A 19,365-nucleotide genomic window follows, 5' to 3' on the forward strand; every position below is an offset into this window, starting at 1 on the left:
TTGCGCTCTTCCATAAATAAATAAATAAATAAATAAATAAATAAATAAATAAATATTTAAAATAAAAATAATAATAATGGCACCTACCTCACAAGGCAATATCACGAGAGATTGCCCACAAAGAGCCTGGCATGCAGTAGGCACTTAAGAAGCATGAATTCTTGTCCTTGCTTCCTCCTTTCCCCCATGCCCCCCTCATCCTCAACCCCAGCCAGATGGGGCCCTGGGAAGGGGAAGTGAGATGCTGCCTTTCCCCACAGCGGAAGGGAGGGAAGAAGGTGCAGCTCCATTTCCTTGAGATGCACTCTGTGGCCACTGGACACTTGGGCATGTGGGGTACCCCGCGCCTCAATTGAATGGCAGTGCCTGGGTTGAGGCAGGGACTTGTTGGCCCAGAAGCAACACAGAGCATACCTGAGAGAAATCTGGGAGTTATTAGTCTTGTCTCCTGGCAGCTCACACGCATAAATCTGTGACCCAGGGCACATGGGGGAGGTTCTTTCCACCTTTCTTGCCTGTCATCTCCCCTTAGTGACCTGAAACCCTCAGGCTAAGGTGTAGTGGGCACTTTAGGAGAGCTTTGGAGCTCCCGGTGGCAGGACAGGTGCCCCTGGGACAGGCCTTGACCCTCCTCTCACTCCCAACTCATTGCAGAGACTTCCTGCCCCGAGGGTCAGGCATCGTCACCCGACGCCCCCTGGTCCTGCAGCTGGTCAATGCCACCACAGGTACGCGCTTTCGTCCACGAGCATCCCCACCGGGCCTCTTCAGTCCCCCACCCTATCCCCCAGGGAGGAGTCCAACCTAGCCGCTGAACTTGCTTGCTGTGTGACTTTGGCCCTAGATTCCCCACCAGGACAGTGGGGAACAAAAATGCATAACGTTAGACCTGGCGTTGTTGTGGAGAGGGAGGGAAGAGAAGGCGGTATTTGGGGGTGTGTGGGGGTCTATTCCCAGTGGAAGATGGGTCCCAGGTGGGTTCCGGGCTAAGATGCTTACCCATCTACCCTTCTTCCCTCCACCCCACCCACACTTTGGGGGCAGAATATGCCGAATTCTTGCACTGCAAGGGGAAGAAATTCACCGACTTTGAGGAGGTGCGTCTGGAGATCGAGGCTGAGACCGACCGAGTCACTGGCACTAACAAGGGCATCTCGCCGGTGCCGATCAACCTCCGCGTCTACTCGCCGCACGGTGAGGAGACGTGGCCCCGCCCCCGGCCTCCTGGCTCCCTCGCTTAGCTCCGCCCCCGGGACCGAGTCTTGGCCACGCCCCCTTGCTCGTTCCTCCTAAGGCGGGCTCCGCGCCTCCTGCAGACTCCGCCCCCACAGCGACCCCTCCTCTGCCCGTCCTACCCCCAAGCTCCACCCTGCCATGACTCCGCCCACCCCTGGCCACGCCTTTAACGGGCCGCCGCTTTGGCCCCGCGTTTCCCTAATCCCGTCCACCTGCTGCCAAACTCCCAAATGGATCCTCTCTAAACCCGGCCCTGTTCCTTAATCCGCCCGCCCACGGCCACGCCCCTCGCCTTGAGCCCGCCCTCTCGCCGCCCTGTCCAGTGCTGAACCTGACACTGGTGGACCTGCCCGGAATGACCAAGGTCCCGGTGGGGGACCAACCTCCTGACATCGAGTTCCAGATCCGGGACATGCTTATGCAGTTCGTCACCAAAGAGAACTGCCTCATCCTGGCTGTATCCCCGGCCAACTCCGACCTGGCCAACTCCGATGCTCTGAAGGTTGCCAAGGAGGTGGACCCCCAGGGTAGGTTCCTAAGGGCAGCAGAAGTGCAAGGCCCTGGGGGTCTACCCTCAGTGCCAGGCGGAGGGAGCTGCTCTGTGAAGAATGAGTGAGGCGGAAGAGCAGAGGCAGGCAGTGGGGGAAGGAGGGCGTGGGGAGGGAGATGTGGGGAGCGGGATGGCAGTGGGGGGTGCATGTGGGTCCCATGGGAGGGCAAGTGCAGGTGTAGATGGCCCTCTCCTGCTGCCCTCCCCCTCAGGCCAGCGCACCATCGGGGTCATCACCAAGCTGGACCTAATGGACGAGGGCACAGATGCCCGTGATGTGCTGGAGAACAAACTGCTCCCCCTGCGCAGAGGTAGGCAGGCTCCTCCCCTGACCCGCTCCACTGCCCTTCCCTGTCACCCCGCCCTGTGCAAGGCTGGTTGCCCCTGACCTGGACCCCCTTCCACAGGCTACATTGGGGTGGTGAACCGGAGCCAGAAGGACATTGATGGCAAGAAGGACATCACGGCGGCCTTGGCCGCTGAACGCAAGTTCTTCCTCTCCCATCCGTCCTACCGCCACTTGGCTGACCGCATGGGCACGCCCTACCTGCAGAAGGTCCTCAACCAGGTAGAAGCTCAGGCCTGGGGAAACCAGCATGAGGACAGAATCATTTACATGTGTTTTGGGAGGGTGGCCAACAGAGGTTAGCGTCCACATCGTGCGTACGAACTGAGCCCCAGAAAACAAAGCAACTTGCCCACAGCCCCACCCACCGTGAGGTAGCACCAGAGCTTTGCTGACTTTTCCCTGACAGGGGCCTGGAAAGGGAGCCCTGTAGCCCCTGCGGGTGGAGAGAAGACCCAGACCTTGTGTGGAGGGTGGCACTGACAAGGGCTTGGGTTTGGGGGCCATCACTAGAGTGTACTTGGCCGAAGACCTTGCTTCCTTCTGAAACGGAGAGAGGCTCGTCTGGAGACAGGGATGGGCGATTCCAGGGCCTTCCCTAAGATGTTTCTCCATCTGGAATGGGGCTTCCAGAACTGAGGCATGTGTGTATGTGATGATGGAAGGGAGGCAGTGGGGAAGGCAGGGTGGTGTAGGGGCAGAATTGGGGACTCTGGAGGCCACAGACCTGACACTTGAGCTCTCTGAACCTCCATTTCTGTAAAATCCTGATGATGGGAATAAGGCCCCATTTCATAAGATCCCTGTGTAGCTTCAGGGAGATACTGTGTGTGGGGACCGAGCCAGAGCAAGCCCCAGTACTTGAGAATTACCTTACAGGAGGCCTAAACCCAGAGGGTACAAGGGGACAGCCCCCCCCCCAGCCATCCCTGTCCCAGAGAGATTTTATTTGGCCCTCATCGTGTCTAAAAATATTGTTAGTCAAAAATCAGGTAATTTCAAATAAAAATATAGACTTCTGGCTTCTGTTGAAACTTGTATTATTCGCTTATGAATTTAGTTAATACCCCCCTGTATGCCAGGCCCTGCCCTGGGCAGCCTTCCTTCTCGTAGGCAGGGCAGTAGTGGGCAGGGTCATGGCTGCCTTCTGAAGCTCTCAACCTGACCACACCCACAGTCCCCACCCCCTCCGCCGCCCCCGGGCATCCTGGACCCCATGGGCATCTGTGTTGGTGCCCATGGCCTTAACCCTTGTCTCATCCCCGCCCCAGCAACTGACCAACCACATCCGGGACACCCTGCCGGGGCTTCGGAACAAGCTGCAGAGCCAGCTCCTGTCCATCGAGAAGGAGGTGGAGGAGTACAAGAACTTCCGGCCTGATGACCCAGCTCGCAAGACCAAGGCTCTGCTGCAGTGAGGCCCTCCCCAACTCCTGACTCCCCGGCACTGAGCTGCCCTCCAGCGCGGGGTTCGCCCAGGGCTCCCTCCACTAGGCTCCTGACGTCGCACCACTCTCCCCCCAGGATGGTCCAGCAGTTTGCCGTGGACTTTGAGAAGCGCATTGAGGGCTCAGGGGACCAGATCGACACCTATGAACTGTCAGGGGGAGCCCGCATCAACCGGATCTTCCATGAGCGCTTCCCCTTTGAGCTAGTCAAGGTAGGATGGTCTCCCCGGGGGCGGGGGAGAGGGGAGGCTTAGAACTACCACCCTCCCCCCAGGACCTTCACACATATCTTTGCTGACCTGGCACCCAGCCCCGGGTGTGGGGCGTCTGTCTTGGCCTTCCAGGGAGGAGGAAGGCCCTGACCGGCTGTCTCTGGCTCTCCTACACAGATGGAGTTTGATGAGAAGGAGCTCCGAAGAGAGATCAGCTACGCCATCAAGAATATCCATGGCATTAGGCACGTATTGGGACTGGGGAAGGGGGCTGAGCCCTGGAAGGCAGGGGTTCTGGTGCCACGGCACAGGGAGTGGTGAAGTGAGCCGCCCTCAGGAAGGACCAAGAGCTCTGGTCCCCAATCCCCTCAACCCCTTCTGGCTTCCAGCTCAAACGGGCTCGAGCTGGGGGAGGTGGACGGGAGGCCTGGGCCGCTCCCTCCCCGCACCTGCTGTCCTCCTTTGCTGTCCCTGGGAGCAGGGCCTGGAGGCTGGACCAGGCGGGCAGAGCCCAGGACATAAGTGGCTGGGGAAGCTTCTCTGGGCTTGGGCCCCTGCCTGTCCTCAGGATGAGACAGCTTCCCCCAGTCCTATCCAGGTAGCTGCACACAGCTGGCCAAACAACTGGGGAGGGCCTGGGATGGAGCATCGAGGTATTGGTCTGTGTCCTTTTATGATAGGACAGGGCCTCTCAACCCTCCAGATCCTCCCATAGTCCCATTAGCCCAAAGTGGGCCCCATTCTACACCACTTCCCTCCTTCTAGCTAACCCCACTGCCTTTGGAACAGGAAGGGGGGACTGGAAAAAAAGATTGTTCCTTAAAAGCTTAGCCCCCTTCAAGGACCCAGATCTACACTGTTCATTCAACACGAAAATTTAAAGCATCTGCTATGTGCCAGGCAGTGAACAAGACAAAATGTCCCTGCTTTTATACAGGTTGAATTCCAAGGTTTGGTATGGAATTTACAGACTGATAACTGCATTGGCCAAGACACAGAAAAAATATATATATATATCGCTCCTCAGCTTAAAATAAAATGTTTTATTCCCAGAAAGGCTCCTAAAGAGAACCCAGTTTGGCATTTTTCATACCATTTCTGGCCATAGAACCTTTTGTATGAATAGAATCTTAAGAGCAAGCCGGACATACATGACAATTATAAGCAGACCTTGTCTTGCCCCCAAAGAGCATCCATGGAATGTCCTTCATTCAAATCCCTCCTGCCCATTTTACAGAGAAGGACACTGAAGCCCAGAGAGGGGTAGTGGGAGGACCCCAAGGGCAGAGTTCAGGCGGTCGGGGTGGGGCCCTGACCTGGCACTCCTGGTAGGAGCTGGCCTGTGACACTGTGCCCTTCTCCCGTTCCGGGCGTTCAGAACGGGGCTCTTTACCCCAGACATGGCCTTTGAGACCATTGTGAAAAAGCAGGTGAAGAAGATCCGAGAACCGTGTCTCAAGTGTGTGGACATGGTTATCTCGGAGCTAATCAGCACGGTTAGACAGTGCACCAAGAAGGTAACCCGGTGGCCCGGGCCAGCACCCCCCCCCCCCGCCTCTGCCCCCATCCTGCATTGCTGCCAGGCTCTCCTTTCCCACACCCCCCACTGCCTCCTCGGTAGCATGTACAGACCTCAGCGGGGTGGGGGAGGCAGGCCACCACAGACCAAGATGGGGGGCCTCTCCGAGGGGGCCTTACCCACCTCCTGGCCCCCAGGCACAGGGAACAGACATTGATAAGACAGGTGTGATGGTGGCTCTTGTCCTGAGAGCCCACCAAGAGCTGCCCCAGCTCAGGGAGAATAGGCCTTGAAGGGCCCTGAGCCCTCTTCCTGCCCTCAGAGGTGAGGTCATCTCTAGGGGCTCCAGGGAGGGGTCTTGGGGACACCTTGGCCCTGCAGACAGGAGAGCTACAGGGCCTACTTGGCTGCTGCTCTGGGGATCTGGATGGCCAGAGGGGTGCAGAGGACCCAGGTCTGGCAGGTACCTGACTCCCCACTGTCCTTCATTCCCCCACCCCCATTCCCACCCTAGCCTCACTCAGGACCCTGCCCTTCCCTTCCATCCACACCCAACCTTCCAGGGACAGAATATCTGAGCCTCACAGAACCACGCAAGGAGGGCAGGGCAGGGCAGGGAGGATGGCGCCCATGTCACAGCAGGAAGACTGAGGCTTAGGAGATCAAGTGACTTGTCCAAGGTCATATGAGCCAGCAGGTGGCAGAGCTGTTACTCGAAGCCGCGGCTTTGGACTCCAAATCCAGTCCTTGTTTAATTCCACCCCACAGCCTCCCTTCCTTTCCTCTCTTCACTACTGCCCTGGCCCCTCTCTACCACCTCCACTCTTTCTGTCTTTCCTCTTCTCTCTCTGTCTTTCCCAGCTGAGTTCTCCAGACCCTTTTGGAAGAGAGGCAAAGGATGCCCCTTGAGGAGAAAGGGAAGGGCAGGAGTAGAGTAGGGAGCTGGAGAGTGGAGGTCAGGCAGCTACCCTGCAACTCCAGGAGGCATCATCTGCACCACAGTCTATGCAAATGGAGCCCCCTGGAGTTTTGCAGTGCACAGCCTGGGCAGCTGGATGCAGTAATCCTGGTGGACGTACGGAATTGTGCTGGGCTTCGGAGTCAGGATGAAGTGAATGCAGGAGGTGATGGCAAACCCAGAACTGAACAGAATGGGTGGGTGGGGTCCTGGCCTGGGCCAGCCCCTTAGGAGGACTCAAGGCTGGGACAAAGATAGCATCAGGAAAGACAGAGAGGGCCGGCTCAGGGTAGCTGGGGGTGGAGGACGCCAAGCCCTGGGGACAGGATCTCAACTCAGTAAGGGGCCTTGGACAGAACAGGGGGTTGGTCCCTCAGAAGCCCCCTCCCCTCGCCCCATACCCACAGAACCCTTCAAGATACTTGGCCGCTCCTAGGAGGTGCCGGCCCTGGGGGGCGGTAGGGAGGGCCGGTCCCACACTCACATTGTCTTCTGTTCTCTCTTTCTCTGTGTCGGTGTCTCTCTCTTTTCCCCCATGCCTGTGCCATCCTCCACTCCTGAATCCTGGCTCTGCTTGGCTTTCACTCCCCTTCCTTCTCCCGGCCCTGCCCATGGCTGCTTCTCCTCCTGTCCCCTCCTCCTCCCCGGGTGCAGGACGGGCCTCTTCACACCTGACCTCGCTTTTGAAGCCACAGTGAAAAAGCAGGTGCAGAAGCTCAAAGAGCCCAGTATCAAGTGTGTGGATATGGTAGTCAGTGAGCTCACGGCCACCATCAGAAAGTGTAGCGAAAAGGTATGACGGCCACCAGGGCGGGGCTGGGCCTGGCCGTCCCTTCCTCATGGCCAGGGACTCCCGTGGGCAGAACCATCTGCTGAACAGACCCGGCAGCCTCTCGGCCACCCACGTGGACCCAAACACCTGTGCTGGCCAGGTGACTCCGGGCCCTTAAGTTTCATGCCAGCTTATCACCCTGGGTCTGTTTAAATTTATGATCCTTTTAGGCCCCCATCCCTGCCAGAAGACCACCCCAACCCGCGCATCCTCAGTGGCCCCTTTTCACCAATAAGAATGACAATGGCGACAATGCTAAGGGGACAGCTGCTGTTTATTGAGCACCTATTATGTGCCAAGCACCGAGCTAAGTGCTTATCCTTTTTATCTCACGTTAGCCTCTCAACAACCCTAAGAAGTGGGTAGTATTATCCCCATTTTACAGATGAACAAACTGAGTCTCAGACAAGAAGAGCAGAGTGGGGTTCTGATTTAGGAAAGCTGAGGGAATAGACCTGGGATCAGGGCCTCCTGGAGTCGGGGAACTATCCCAGTTCCTTAAAACAAATTTGCCTAAGAGCATATTGGATTACTCACTTTCTAGTAATCCATATGCATTCGACAGGGTCAGCCTCTTTTGGGTCTGTGACCTTTTAGATGCCTTCTTCCTATTTGTCTACTTTGGGGCATTTTGAGGATTTTTAGCCAGATATTCCCAACACAGTTCTTCCCTCGGGGGAGTGCATGAGAATCGGTTGCCTGGGGGAACTTTTCCAAAATTCAAATGTCCCTGCCCAGCTGGCTGAATCAGCATCTCAGGGAGAGCCCAGCCTCACCTGTACTTGAAAAAGCTCCCTATGCTGGGAGGTGGGGGCCCTTCTGCCCCAACTTCATGTTTCAAATACATGGGTTTTCATGGCTCGTACATAATTAGTCATGTGCACCCCCCCCCCGTTATCCTCTATCACTTTGCCCACTTTTCATGCCTAATGCAGACGGTAAGCAAATTAACAGCCACTCCATCCCTGTTTCAGGTGGAATAAAATCTGGGCTGGACTCTCCACTGCATAGTTTTTACCACGACATCTGAGTCATGGTCCCACTGCACCTTGACTACTAAGCCACACAATCTCACTTTTGTTAAATTTTTAAAAATACCGAGTTTAGTTTAAGCTGCCTCGAATCTCTTTACAAACGAAGACAAGGTATGACTACATTTTTTTCTTAACTTTGCCTTTTAATCGTAAAACCAGTACATTCTTCATTTTAAAAGTTTGGTAAACGCCAAGGCTTAGAGAGAAGGCCACCCCCCTCCCTTTCCAGGGAGCCACCCTGGAGATTTTTGTACATTTCTTGCAATGTACACTCCTTTAAAAAAAAAAAAAAAAGAAAGAAAGAAAGAAAAAAAGAAAAAGAAAAAGAAACGATCCTTCTTGATTTTGTTCTGATCACGCAGGATTGTTATAAAAATATTCAAGCAGCACAGAGAAAGCAAATCCCCACAATTGAACAACTCTAAAGATAAGAAAAAATGCCTGGACCACGCTTCCTAACTAATTACGTATATATGCCAGTTTAACCTAAATGGACCATACTCCACACACTGATTCGGGAACTCTTTTTTACCAAGCAGTGTGTCATGGGAATGTAGCTACAGGAAGATGTGCCCTTGAACGGCTGAATCGTAGCCCACGGTAGAAATGGGCTGTGATCTACATATTCAATACCTCTTGACATTTAGATTGTTTCAAACTTCTTTTTCTCTTACAAACAGTGTTGCAGCGAACATCCTTATAGATGTATTTACAACATATGTCCTGTTGCTTCTTCTTTGGTTTAATGTTTATTTATTTAGAGAGAGAGAGAGGGAGGGAGAGGGAGAGAGAGAGAATCCCAAGCAGGCTTCGTGCTGTCAGCGCAGAGCCCAACGCGGGGCTCGATCTCACCAACCGTGAGGTCATGACCTGAGCTGAATCAAGAGCCGGACGCTTACCCGACTGAGCCATCCAGATGCCTCTCCTGTTGTTCCTTTAGAGCAAATTTTTACCCAGAGAATCGCCTAGTCGAGAGAGATGAGCATTTCACGATTTTGGTAACTTCCACAAGAGTGCTGCCCAGAAAGTGTTACCTACTTATTCCTCCAAATATCTTTTTCTCTATGTAGGTTTATTTACTCTGTTAGGTAGTCACACTGTAAACATACTAGCATTCTGCTTTTTCTTTTAGTAGCACACATTTTGGGGGGTATTATCACATAGTCAACATAAACATTTTTTAGTGGTTGCATAACACTCTCCTGAATAGGTGTATCATGGTTGACATAACGGTTTTCCTATTGGTGAACATTTAAATTGTCTCCAGTTATTCAATATTATAAATAATCTGACAATGAACATCTTTTTTTTTTTTTAGTGTGTATTTATTTCTGAGACAGACAGAGAGACAGAGTGTGAGCAGGGGAGGGGCAGAGAGGGAGACAAGAATCTGAAGCAGGCTCCAGGCTCTGAGCTGTCGGCACAGAGCCCAACACCAGGCTTGAACTCGTGAACTGCGAGATCATGACCTGAGCTGAGGTCGGATGCCCAACCGACTGAGCCACCGAGGCACCTCCCCCCCCTCCTTTTTTAAGTAAGCTCTACACCCACAATCCTGAGACCAAGTGTCGCAGGCTCCACCAACTGAGCCAGCCAGGCGCCCCTCAACATCTTTTATCTGTTCAAATGTCTTTAGGATTTTTTAGGATTTTTTCTTTAGGATTTTTTCCTTAGGATAGATCCCTAGAAGATGGATTACTAGATACAAACATTTAAAAACTGTGAAATGGGGCGCCTGGGTGGCTCAGTCGGTTAAGCGGCTGACTTCAGCTCAGGTCATGATATCGTAGTCTGTGAGTTTGAGCCCCGCATCAGACTCTGTGCTGGCAGCTCAGAGCCTGGAGCCTGCCTCCGATCCTGTGTCTCCCTCTCTCTCTGCCCCTCCCCTGCTTGCTCTCTGTCTCTGTCTCTCTCTCTCAAAAATAATAAGCATTAAAAAAAATTTTTTTAATTAAAAACTGTGAAACACTCTGCTGAATTGCATTCCAAAAGAAAGCAGTAATTATCGTATATGGTAAAATTTTGGAAACAACCCAGATGTCCACCAAGAGGCGATCGATTATGTAAAGTATCACCCAGTCAACGGCAGACTATATGTTGGAAGGGCAGGCGTATTTATTTCCATTCACATGTCCCTCTACAGTGTACTGTGGGGGGAAAAAGCAGGTTTCAGAAGACAATGTATAATATTTGGGGGGAGGAAATAATATAATATATATAAATAACAAAATTCCAAAGGCACAGTCACCAAATTGCTAACTGTTACTTTAAGAGCAGGCAAGGAAAAATGGGAACTTTCCCATTTCCACTCTGAAAAATTTAGTCTTACAGTGAGTCTGTAGATTTTTGTCAGGAGGAATATGGATCAACAAAAACTTTAAAGGGGAAACCTTATAAATTATTTCTTTCTAAAGTTTATTTATTTTGAGAGAGAAAGAGCGAGTGGGGGAGGGACAGAGAGAGAGAGAGGGAGAGAGAGAATCCCAAGCAGGCTCCACACTGTCAGCACAGAGCCCTACACCGGGCTGGATCCCACGAACCGTGAGATCATGACCTGAGCTGAAACCAAGAGTTGGACGCTCAATCGACTGAACCACCCAGGTGCCCCATAAATTATTTCTAAAAAATAATTTTGCCTTTTGATTTATTTAATGAGTAGTAATGATCTCGTTTCTTTACACGGCAAAATACACCCATCTTCGTCTATTTTTTTCCTCCCCAAGTCTTCTAAAAGTTTAGCAAGGCCCTCCCATGACAGAGGCTTCTAAATAGTCAGCTCTTAACTATTCCCAGACCTGCTGGGACTGCAACTTTCCTCTCTGGATAAAATCTAAAGTTTAATGTCACACGTGGGACGTACTGCCCAATCCTCTCAACAACGCCAAAAGGGAAGGTGCTGTTACTACCCCATTTTACGTGTGGAGAAGCCAAGGCTCGGAGAGGTTGCAGTCACTTTTTTAAGGACAGTCGGCAGGGCAGGGGCTGGCTTTGAAACGAGAGTCATGTGGCTCCAGGGCCTGTGTCCTTGGCCACGAACTCGTGGGCTCCAAACTGACCGCCCCGCTCCCTCAGCCAAGGACTGAGAGAGAAATGTTCCATTTTAAAAACTGGCTAAAAGTCCTGGAAATGCTCAGAGGCAGCCAGAATGGAAAAAGATGCTCAAAGGGAACAGAACTTCTCAAAGAGGCTGAGGCTGCCCTGTCCTGTGTGACACGTGGAAAACTTGACAAATGTAACGTCCAGGCGGTTGGTGGGAGAACTGGTCATGGTCTTTGGCAAATTGCTCCCTCGGCCCTCCCCCCTCTCCCCCCACACCCCTGCCACAGCCCCACCCTGGGAGGGAGCACTTGGGACCACCTCAGAGGAAGCCTTCTGCTGGTGGTGACTCAGTCCTGAATCTCTGCCCCAAGTTGGAGACTTCGAGGAGGAGTAGGAGCCCCTCCTTGGGCCTCGTGGGGCAGCGGACCCACCAGGCCCGTCCAGCCAGCGTTTGTTTTGAAGCCCCAGGTCTCAGGCCACCTCTCCCCAAGGTCCCCTGTGCTTGGCCACGTCAGCCGCACCTTGGCATAGGCATGGGATGGCCGAGGGTGGAGGGGGCAATGTCCCGTCTCTCATGTCTACCTCTCCTGGGCATCCAGGGTGCCACTTTCTTCCCCATCCTCTTGCCTCTCCCCGTGCCCCCCCCCCGCCCCATCTTCTCAGCCTCCATCTTGCCCTTAGAATCACTACCTGCGACCCAGGCACGCTAACCTCCAGGTCTCTTCCCACGTAGGAGGATCCACCTGAGGGGCCTGACCCAGGCATGGGAAGAGGGACAGGACTGGTTTGAGGTTGGCCCTACCTGGGTCCCACGTGACCACCAAGTGGGGAGGGCAGGCCAGTGGGACTCGAGGTTCCTGTGGGTGGGTTCCCCATCATCAGCTCAGCGAGGCCCCCTCCCCGAGGAGGAGCCTGACCATGAGCCAGAGGAACTGGCGTCCACTCACCCTGGCAAGGAGGGCAAAGACATCCATCCTTCATTCATTCTGTCTTTCCTTCAACATGCCCTCTTTGAGCCCCAGCCTCGTGCCTGGCCCTGCCCCTGCCCTCAGGGCAGCCACAATCCTGTTGATGGGGTGGGGGGGCCACAGAGAGGCCCCTAACCCAGCTCTTGGGGTGGTCAGGGCAGGCTTTCTGGAGGAGGTGGCAGCCAACAGTCTTGAAGGAGAATGAAGCAGCCTGGGCTTTGTCCAGAGCCGGGCTGAGCTGAGGGCAGAGTTCACAGGCAGAGAGAGAAAGGTTTGGAGCAACTTCCCCTTCGTCCTCAGTTGATAAAAACCGGAGGGAAATGGGTGCTGCTGAGCTCCTACCCCAAAGCAGTGGGGTAGAGACCGGTCGGTCGCCTGGCCAGCTCAGAGCTGGTCGGACACCGCTGGGGATGATGGTGCCAGGCAGGGGCATGCAAAGGGAGGCAAAACTGGGTGGATTCTACCAAGAGGGCCCGGGGCCCAGTCAGGCCCCCGCGGGGTACTGCTCATGCTGCTGGCACCCCACTCCGCATGCCGCCCACCCTGTGCCCTCGCATGTCCTGCCTGGGGCTCCTGCATGTCCAGTATGTGCCTGCTTGTTTCCCCTGGCCCCTCCCTCAGCTCTGACAGGGCCACTGCCTGTCCCCAGCCTGACTCAGGAGGCCAGCTGGCACCTTGGGCCCTGCCCTCCCCAGACTCTTCCCGGATAGGAATCTCGAGGCTGTTCTCTGCCTGATTCCACCCGACTCCTGATTCCACCTGATTCCTCCAAGCTTCTGGGAGGACAAGGAGTAGCCCCAAGGGTCAGCGAAAGCTTTGGGAGCTAACGGTCCCCCAAACAAAGGCCTCAATCGAACAGTCTGTTTCCAAGATGGCTGCCACCAAGGTGGCCGAGGAGGCTGAGCCCCGCGGCATTTCTGCCCTTGGGAACTGCCCTCCCCCGGAAGATGCCCAAGTAGGCCAGTGAAGAGGGCCTGGAACCAGAAAGACCTTTGAATTGCCATTTGGATCCTACACTTGGGGGAAAGGGTGGCCGTGGCTTGGTGCCTTCAGCTTCCTGGGACCCCAGGCCTCTCTTCCCCTCATCTCGGGCATTCTGTGTGTGCCTCCCACCCCACGCCCCTGGATCCCTGGATTCTGGTGGGGTGGGGGTGCCCCCCGCCGGTGCCCCCTGTGTACGTGGCTCTCTCCCCTCCCGCCCTTCCCCAGCTCCAGCAGTACCCCCGCCTGCGGGAGGAGATGGAGCGCATCGTGACCACCCACATCCGGGAGCGCGAGGGTCGCACCAAGGAGCAGGTGAGTCCCTCCCGCCCCCCACTTCTCCCCCTCCCCACCCCGGGCTCTCCTCCTCCTTCCCATTTTGTCTCTTCTGTCTCCATCTCCCTTACACTTTCTCGCCTCTACTCTCTGCTTCTCTCTTTAAAAAAAAAATAATAATAATGTTTATTTAATCTTGAGAGAGAGAGAGACAGAGCGTGAGAGGGGGAGGGGCAAAACGAGAGAGGGACACGTTATCGGAAGCAGGCTCCAGGTTCTGAGCTGTCAGCACAGAGCCCGACGCGGGGCTCGAACTCACAGACTCAGGAGCCATGAGATCATGACGTGAGCCGAAGTCGGATGCTTAACCCACTGAGCCACCAGGCACCCCTCTGCTTCTCTTTTTTATTGTGGTAAAATATATATAACATGAAATTTACTATTTTAACCATTTTTAAGCATGCAGTTCACTGGCCTTAAGCACATTCACAGTGTCACGCAGCCATCAGCACCATCTGTCTCCAGAACTTTTTCATCTGCCCAAACTGAACCTCATTAAACAGGGACTCACCGTCCCCTGCTCCCCACCAGCCCCTGGCAACCATCTTTCTACTTTGTGTGTCTATGAATTTGACTGCTCTAGGTAGAAGCTTAAAACTGTCCTGTTTGTTTTTTTTTAATTCTGTTTCTTTTTTTTTTTTTAAGTTTATTTATTTTTGAGAACAAGAGGGAGATAAGAGAGAGGGCGTGTGAACAGGGAAGGGCAGAAAGAGAGGGAGAGAGAGAGAGAGAGAGAGAACTCCAAGCAGGCTCTGAGCGGCCAGCGCAGAGTCTGACGTGGGGCTCGATCTCACGAACCGTGAGATGATGACCTGAGCCGAAACCAAGAGTCAGACGCTTAACTGACCGAGCCGCCCCGGCCCCCCAACAATTGTCCTTTTGTGTCGGGCTTATTTTACTTAGCACAATTTCTTCAGGGTTCATCCGTGTTGTAGCGGGTGTCAGAATTTCCGTCCTTGTAAAGCCTTTTAAGGCATATGCCACATAGTGTTTATCCATTTGGGCTGTTTCCACCTTTTGGCTCTTATGAATAATGCTTCTATAAACATTAGTGTGCAAATGTCTCTTTGAGACCCCCTTCCAGTTCTCTGGGGCATACACCCAGAAGTGGGATTGCCGAATCATTTGGTAATTCTGTATTTAACTTTTTGAGGAGCCGCCATACTGTTTTCCATACTATTTATTTCCATAGTATTTCCATAGTATTTCCATACTATTTCCATACTATTTCCATACTATTTACTGGAGCTGTGCCATCTGGCATTTCCACTGTCTCCTTCTCAACCTTCTGACAGTCTGTCCTCTCGTCATCTCTCTTGGGGTGTCTCTCTCTATTTTCTACTTCTCCGGGTCACCATATACCTGTCATAGCCACCCCCTCTTCCATTTATGTAGTCATTTATCAAGTATTCATTCATTCATTCATTCACTGATTCATTCAGTCACAAACATGGTCCCTGTTCATTCGTTCATTCATTCATCGATTCATTCAATCGCAAACATGGTCCCTGAATGTCGCCTCTGAGCCGGAGGAGCAGAGATGAGCAGGCTCCCTCACGGCCCTCACGAAGCTCACAGGCGAGTCCTCCTTGCTTGTCCATCTCTCAGTCATCCTTCTGTCTATACCTACCTCTGGCTCCCAGTTCCCAGCCCTTCTCCATGATGGTGCTGTCGACGTCTTTGTTTGGATGTGGTGTTTTTGAATCCTTACAGATCTCTTTCATTTCAAAAGTGATAAATACTTAATAAAATATTCAGTCAGTATAAAAGCAATCAAATTACAAGTAAGTGTTCCTTCATTGACTCTTCCCTGCCCCCAGCTCCTCCCACAAAATAACCATCACGCACAGTTTGATGTGTTCCCTTCCAGGCCCAGGCATTTTTTTTTTTTTTTCTAGGCGCATCCAGATTCCAGATTCCATCTTAATCTTCCGTAACCACAGCCCTGCTGTGTGTCTTGCCTTTTTTCTCTAACGATAATTGTAGTAGCTGACATCTGTGGAGCCCCCGTTACATGTCAGACATGTGATCTGCCTCATTTCATGTGTCCTCACCACTCCTGTGAGGCAGAAACACTTCATCTGTGGAACTTGAGGCTCAGTGAGCACAGGCTTATTACAGGGAGCAGTGGGGCTTGGGTCAAAACCCGGCAGTGTGGATCAGGAATGTCACTCTGGGGGCGCCTGGGTGGCTCAGTCGGTTAAGCGGCCGGCTCCGGCTCAGGTCACGGTCTCACGGTTTGTGGGTTCGAGCCCCGCGTCAGGCTCTGTGCTGACAGCAAAGGGCCCACTTCGGATCCTCTGTCTCCCTCCCTCTGTGCCTCTCCCCCGCTCTTGCTGTCTCTCCCTCTCTCAAAAATAAATAAACATTTAAACAAATTTTATTTTTTCCACTTTCCACTTAAAAAAAAATGTCACTCTGATCGTGACTCAGTTCTGAATCCCATTAGTCCTCATTATTTGCAAAGGGGATCTTCCCATGCCAGAACTTAGAAATTGTCCTCATTCTTTTTTTTTAAGTTTTTAGAAGTTTATTTATTTATTTTGAGAGAGAGAGAGAGCACAAGCAGGGGAGGGGCAGAGAGAAGGAGAGACAGAATCCCAAGTAGGCTCTGCACCATCAGCGCAGAGCCCGAAGTGGGACTCGAACTCACGAACTGGGAGATCGTGACCAGAGCCGAGATCAAGAGTCGGATGTTTAACCGATTGCACCACCCAGGCACTCCTGTCCTCGTTCTTTTGAACAGCTGTAGAGTGCTTTATTGCTTAGAGGCGACCATAATTTATTTCACTTTCTTATGGCCATTGGCTTGTTTCCAATTTTTCACTATTACCAACCACACCACACTGAACACCCTGGGATACATAGCTTTGCTCACTTGATGAGCTTACCTACCAGATAGATACCAGCTAGATAGATAGATAAATAGATTTCTAGAAATGAATATGTGCATGTTAATATTGTTAAATATTTCCAAATTACCCTCCAAGAAGGTGATGCTAATTTACACTCCCACCAACAGTGTATGAGAATCTGTCTCCCCACAGTGTGTCCACACCGGTCACTATCAATATTTATTTTTCATTTGATAGAGTATGAAAGGATCTCATTGTTTTCATTTACATTTCTTTATTAATGAGGGTGAGCTTTTTTTTCTACACATCCTTATTGATTATATGCGTTTCTTCTATGAATTATGCAATCATGTTCTCTGACTATTTTTGATTTGTGTTTCTTGTCTGCCTTTCACTTATTGACTTGTAGGAACTCTTTTATTTATTATGGATACTATTACTGATGTGTTGATTGATTTATTATGGATTCTATAGGTGCCATAAGTATATTTCTTCCAGCTTTTCATGCATTTTAAAACTTTGCCATACTTTTTCCCCTTGCCTGCTGACGTGTGTATCCTCAAAGGTTATGCTTCTCATCGATATTGAGTTGGCTTACATGAATACCAATCATGAGGACTTCATAGGCTTTGCCAAGTGAGTGCTCCCTAGGCGGAGAAGGTGACAGCTCCCGTGAGTGTGTGTGGGTGTGCGTGTGTGTGTGTGTGCGCGTGCGCATGCATGCATGTATAGGACACAGGCCTGCTGGGCTGACCCTCTGAGCGTGGTGCCCACTGGGTAGTGGCATTGAAGCAAGGCCTCTTGAGAGAAGTTCTGAGACTCTTCCTTCGCTCCCTATTAGTGCTCAGCAGAGGAGCAACCAGATGAACAAGAAGAAGGCTTCAGGGAACCAGGTGAGTGAACCCCAGTGCCCCAGCCGGAAGGATGGAGGGTGCCGGACGGACGCCAAGCTCTGAGAGTCCCCTCCCCCGAGGGGAAGGGTCTCACAGGGGCCAGGGAGCCTGTCAGCTGCCAGCCACAAGCCTCCCACTCTGCCTCAGTAACCCTCTCTCCTCTCTCCCGATGCTTCTCGTGGTTGCTATGGTTACCTCTTTGCAGGATGAGATTCTGGTGAGTACCAGGACTGGGGCTCTTGGCTTATGTAGTGAGGGGGAGGAGGGGGCCCATTTGTAGTGGGGACACACGGTGGGGGAAAGGGCACCCTGGCCTGAGCTGCTTGCACACACCAGCACATGGGTGTCCACACACGATCTCAGTCCAGAGGCAAGGCTTAGCCATACACAGAGCCCATCAGCCTACCCATCAGCGTGCATGAGCTAAGTATCTACTTCAGTCAGAGGTAGATCATGTGGGCTGGGTAGTGAAAATGGCTGGTGGGGGCCTGGCAATCATTAGGTGCTCCTTAAATATCTGTTGGATGGATGGATGGATGGATGGATGAAAGAGAAATCTGTTTTTAAGGTAGCCATCTCTCCCAGAGAGTTGAGTAAAGAGATGAGTGAAATATCAAGAAACATGTCCCTCTTTGCCTTCTTCTGCCCTTCAGATCTCTGCTGAAGCACCACTTCTCATCCTCACCTGTACACACAAGCCATAATCTGGAATTTTCCAGAGGCCATAGTTTCTTTACAATAATCTAGGTGTTTGTGTGATTATTGGCTTCATATCTAGTTCCTTCTCAAACCCCATGAGGGAAAGGGCCGGGTCTCTCTTGTCTACCAGCACATTCTCAGCCCTCAGCCCAGGGCCTGGCACACAGTAGGTGCTCACTAGAATGAAGGCACTGATGAATGCACTATCCCAGGGCAGTTCGGTTCAGCAAACGCTCGGTGGCGTCTACGCTGTGCTGGTCCCTGGACAGGAGTCAGACCTTGGTCCTGCCCCTTGGAGACCTGAGCCTGCAGTCAGGACCCAGGCAGGGTGGGAGCTGGAAGAGCAGGAGGTCTCTGGTGCAGGGGCTCTGGAAGGAGGTTTGGCAGAGCTGGGGGTGGCCGAGGGAGCACGAAGGCTGCAAGTCAGCAGGAAGTAGCATGACAAGGTCTGCTGGTCAGATCCTGGGGTATGGAGTGCCGGGGCGTGGCATTTGGACTCAATTCCGAAGACAGCGACGAGACACTGAGGGGATCCTCACCGAACCGGGACAGGGTGGGAGAAGGATCATGGGGCACCTGGCTCTCTTGTTTCTGTTAAAGGCTAAGACAGCTACGCCGCTACTGATCCACTGCGTGACTTGGGTTCTCTGCAAGGTTCTTGGGGAAGCCAGAGAGGGTCAAGGAAGGCTCCAGGAGGGTTTTGGGGGCCTCGGAAGCGGGCCTGACCCCCGATGGCTTTCCTGCGAGCCCCAGGCTCCTCTTGTCTTCTCTGGATGCTCAGAGAAGCCAGGGAGGTCAGGGCCAGGGGATGGAGCAGAAGAAGCTTCCTCACGCTCAGGATGGCCCACCGCTAGGGTCTACTTAGTGGCCTTGACCTTGGAGTAGAATCTGCAGGCCCTGGTCTGCGGTGATGGCACAGGATGGTCTTGGGGACAGCAGCTTCCTACAATGAAAAGAGACCTTTGCCTGTTACTCTGGGCTCCCCAGGGACAAAGGGGCCTGTTCAGTTCGTGCTCAGCCCCTCCCCTTGCTCCCACTCCCCAACACCCCACTCCTGTCCAGAGCCTGGGGCCAGAGACCCCGAGAACCCTACTTCTGTTGCATTCATGTGTTCATGTCACAGATGTTTATTGATCACTTTCTGCCTGCCAAGCACACTGCAAGGTGCTGGGATATTCCAGTGAGCTTTTAGAGGGCTCACAATTTAGCAAGACAGGCATCAACAGATAATCTCTCTCTCTCTCTCTCTCACACACACACACACACAAATTTTGAATCTCAGCCATTGTCACAGAAAGGAGTGATAAAGGACAACAAGACTATAGTGGGGGTCCTGACTCCTACTGGGGGCCAGGGAGGGCCCACCTGAGAATGTGACTCCTGAGCTGATGCCCGGGCTGGGGTAGGGGGTGGGGGGAGGGGTGCATAGGAATTTGACAGGCAAACAGGAGGGGAAGTG

General features: G+C 52.8%; 1 protein-coding gene across 9 annotated transcripts in view; it reads left to right on the forward strand.

Moving 5' to 3' along the window:
• Window positions 1-19,365, forward strand: part of DNM1 (dynamin 1) — a 44,141-nt gene that overhangs the window by 12,354 nt on the left and 12,422 nt on the right. For 5 of the 9 annotated variants that reach the window (XM_042964223.1, XM_042964224.1, XM_042964230.1 and 2 more), the window contains exons 2-14: window positions 655-728; window positions 1,045-1,194; window positions 1,560-1,763; window positions 1,999-2,097; window positions 2,194-2,354; window positions 3,404-3,546; window positions 3,657-3,792; window positions 3,970-4,037; window positions 5,171-5,309; window positions 13,352-13,438; window positions 16,880-16,950; window positions 17,156-17,207; window positions 17,413-17,424. In XM_042964223.1, coding sequence (XP_042820157.1) covers window positions 655-728; window positions 1,045-1,194; window positions 1,560-1,763; window positions 1,999-2,097; window positions 2,194-2,354; window positions 3,404-3,546; window positions 3,657-3,792; window positions 3,970-4,037; window positions 5,171-5,309; window positions 13,352-13,438; window positions 16,880-16,950; window positions 17,156-17,207; window positions 17,413-17,424 — 1,396 coding nt within the window. Of the gene's footprint in view, window positions 1-654; window positions 729-1,044; window positions 1,195-1,559; window positions 1,764-1,998; window positions 2,098-2,193; window positions 2,355-3,403; window positions 3,547-3,656; window positions 3,793-3,969; window positions 4,038-5,170; window positions 5,310-6,923; window positions 7,063-13,351; window positions 13,439-16,879; window positions 16,951-17,155; window positions 17,208-17,412; window positions 17,425-19,365 lie in introns of all 9 variants that reach the window. The other 4 variants (XM_042964228.1, XM_042964231.1, XM_042964229.1 and 1 more) reach the window with 2 other exon arrangements.

The sequence above is a fragment of the Panthera tigris genome, chromosome D4 (genome assembly GCF_018350195.1).
Source record: "Panthera tigris isolate Pti1 chromosome D4, P.tigris_Pti1_mat1.1, whole genome shotgun sequence".
Lineage (NCBI taxonomy): Eukaryota > Metazoa > Chordata > Mammalia > Carnivora > Felidae > Panthera > Panthera tigris.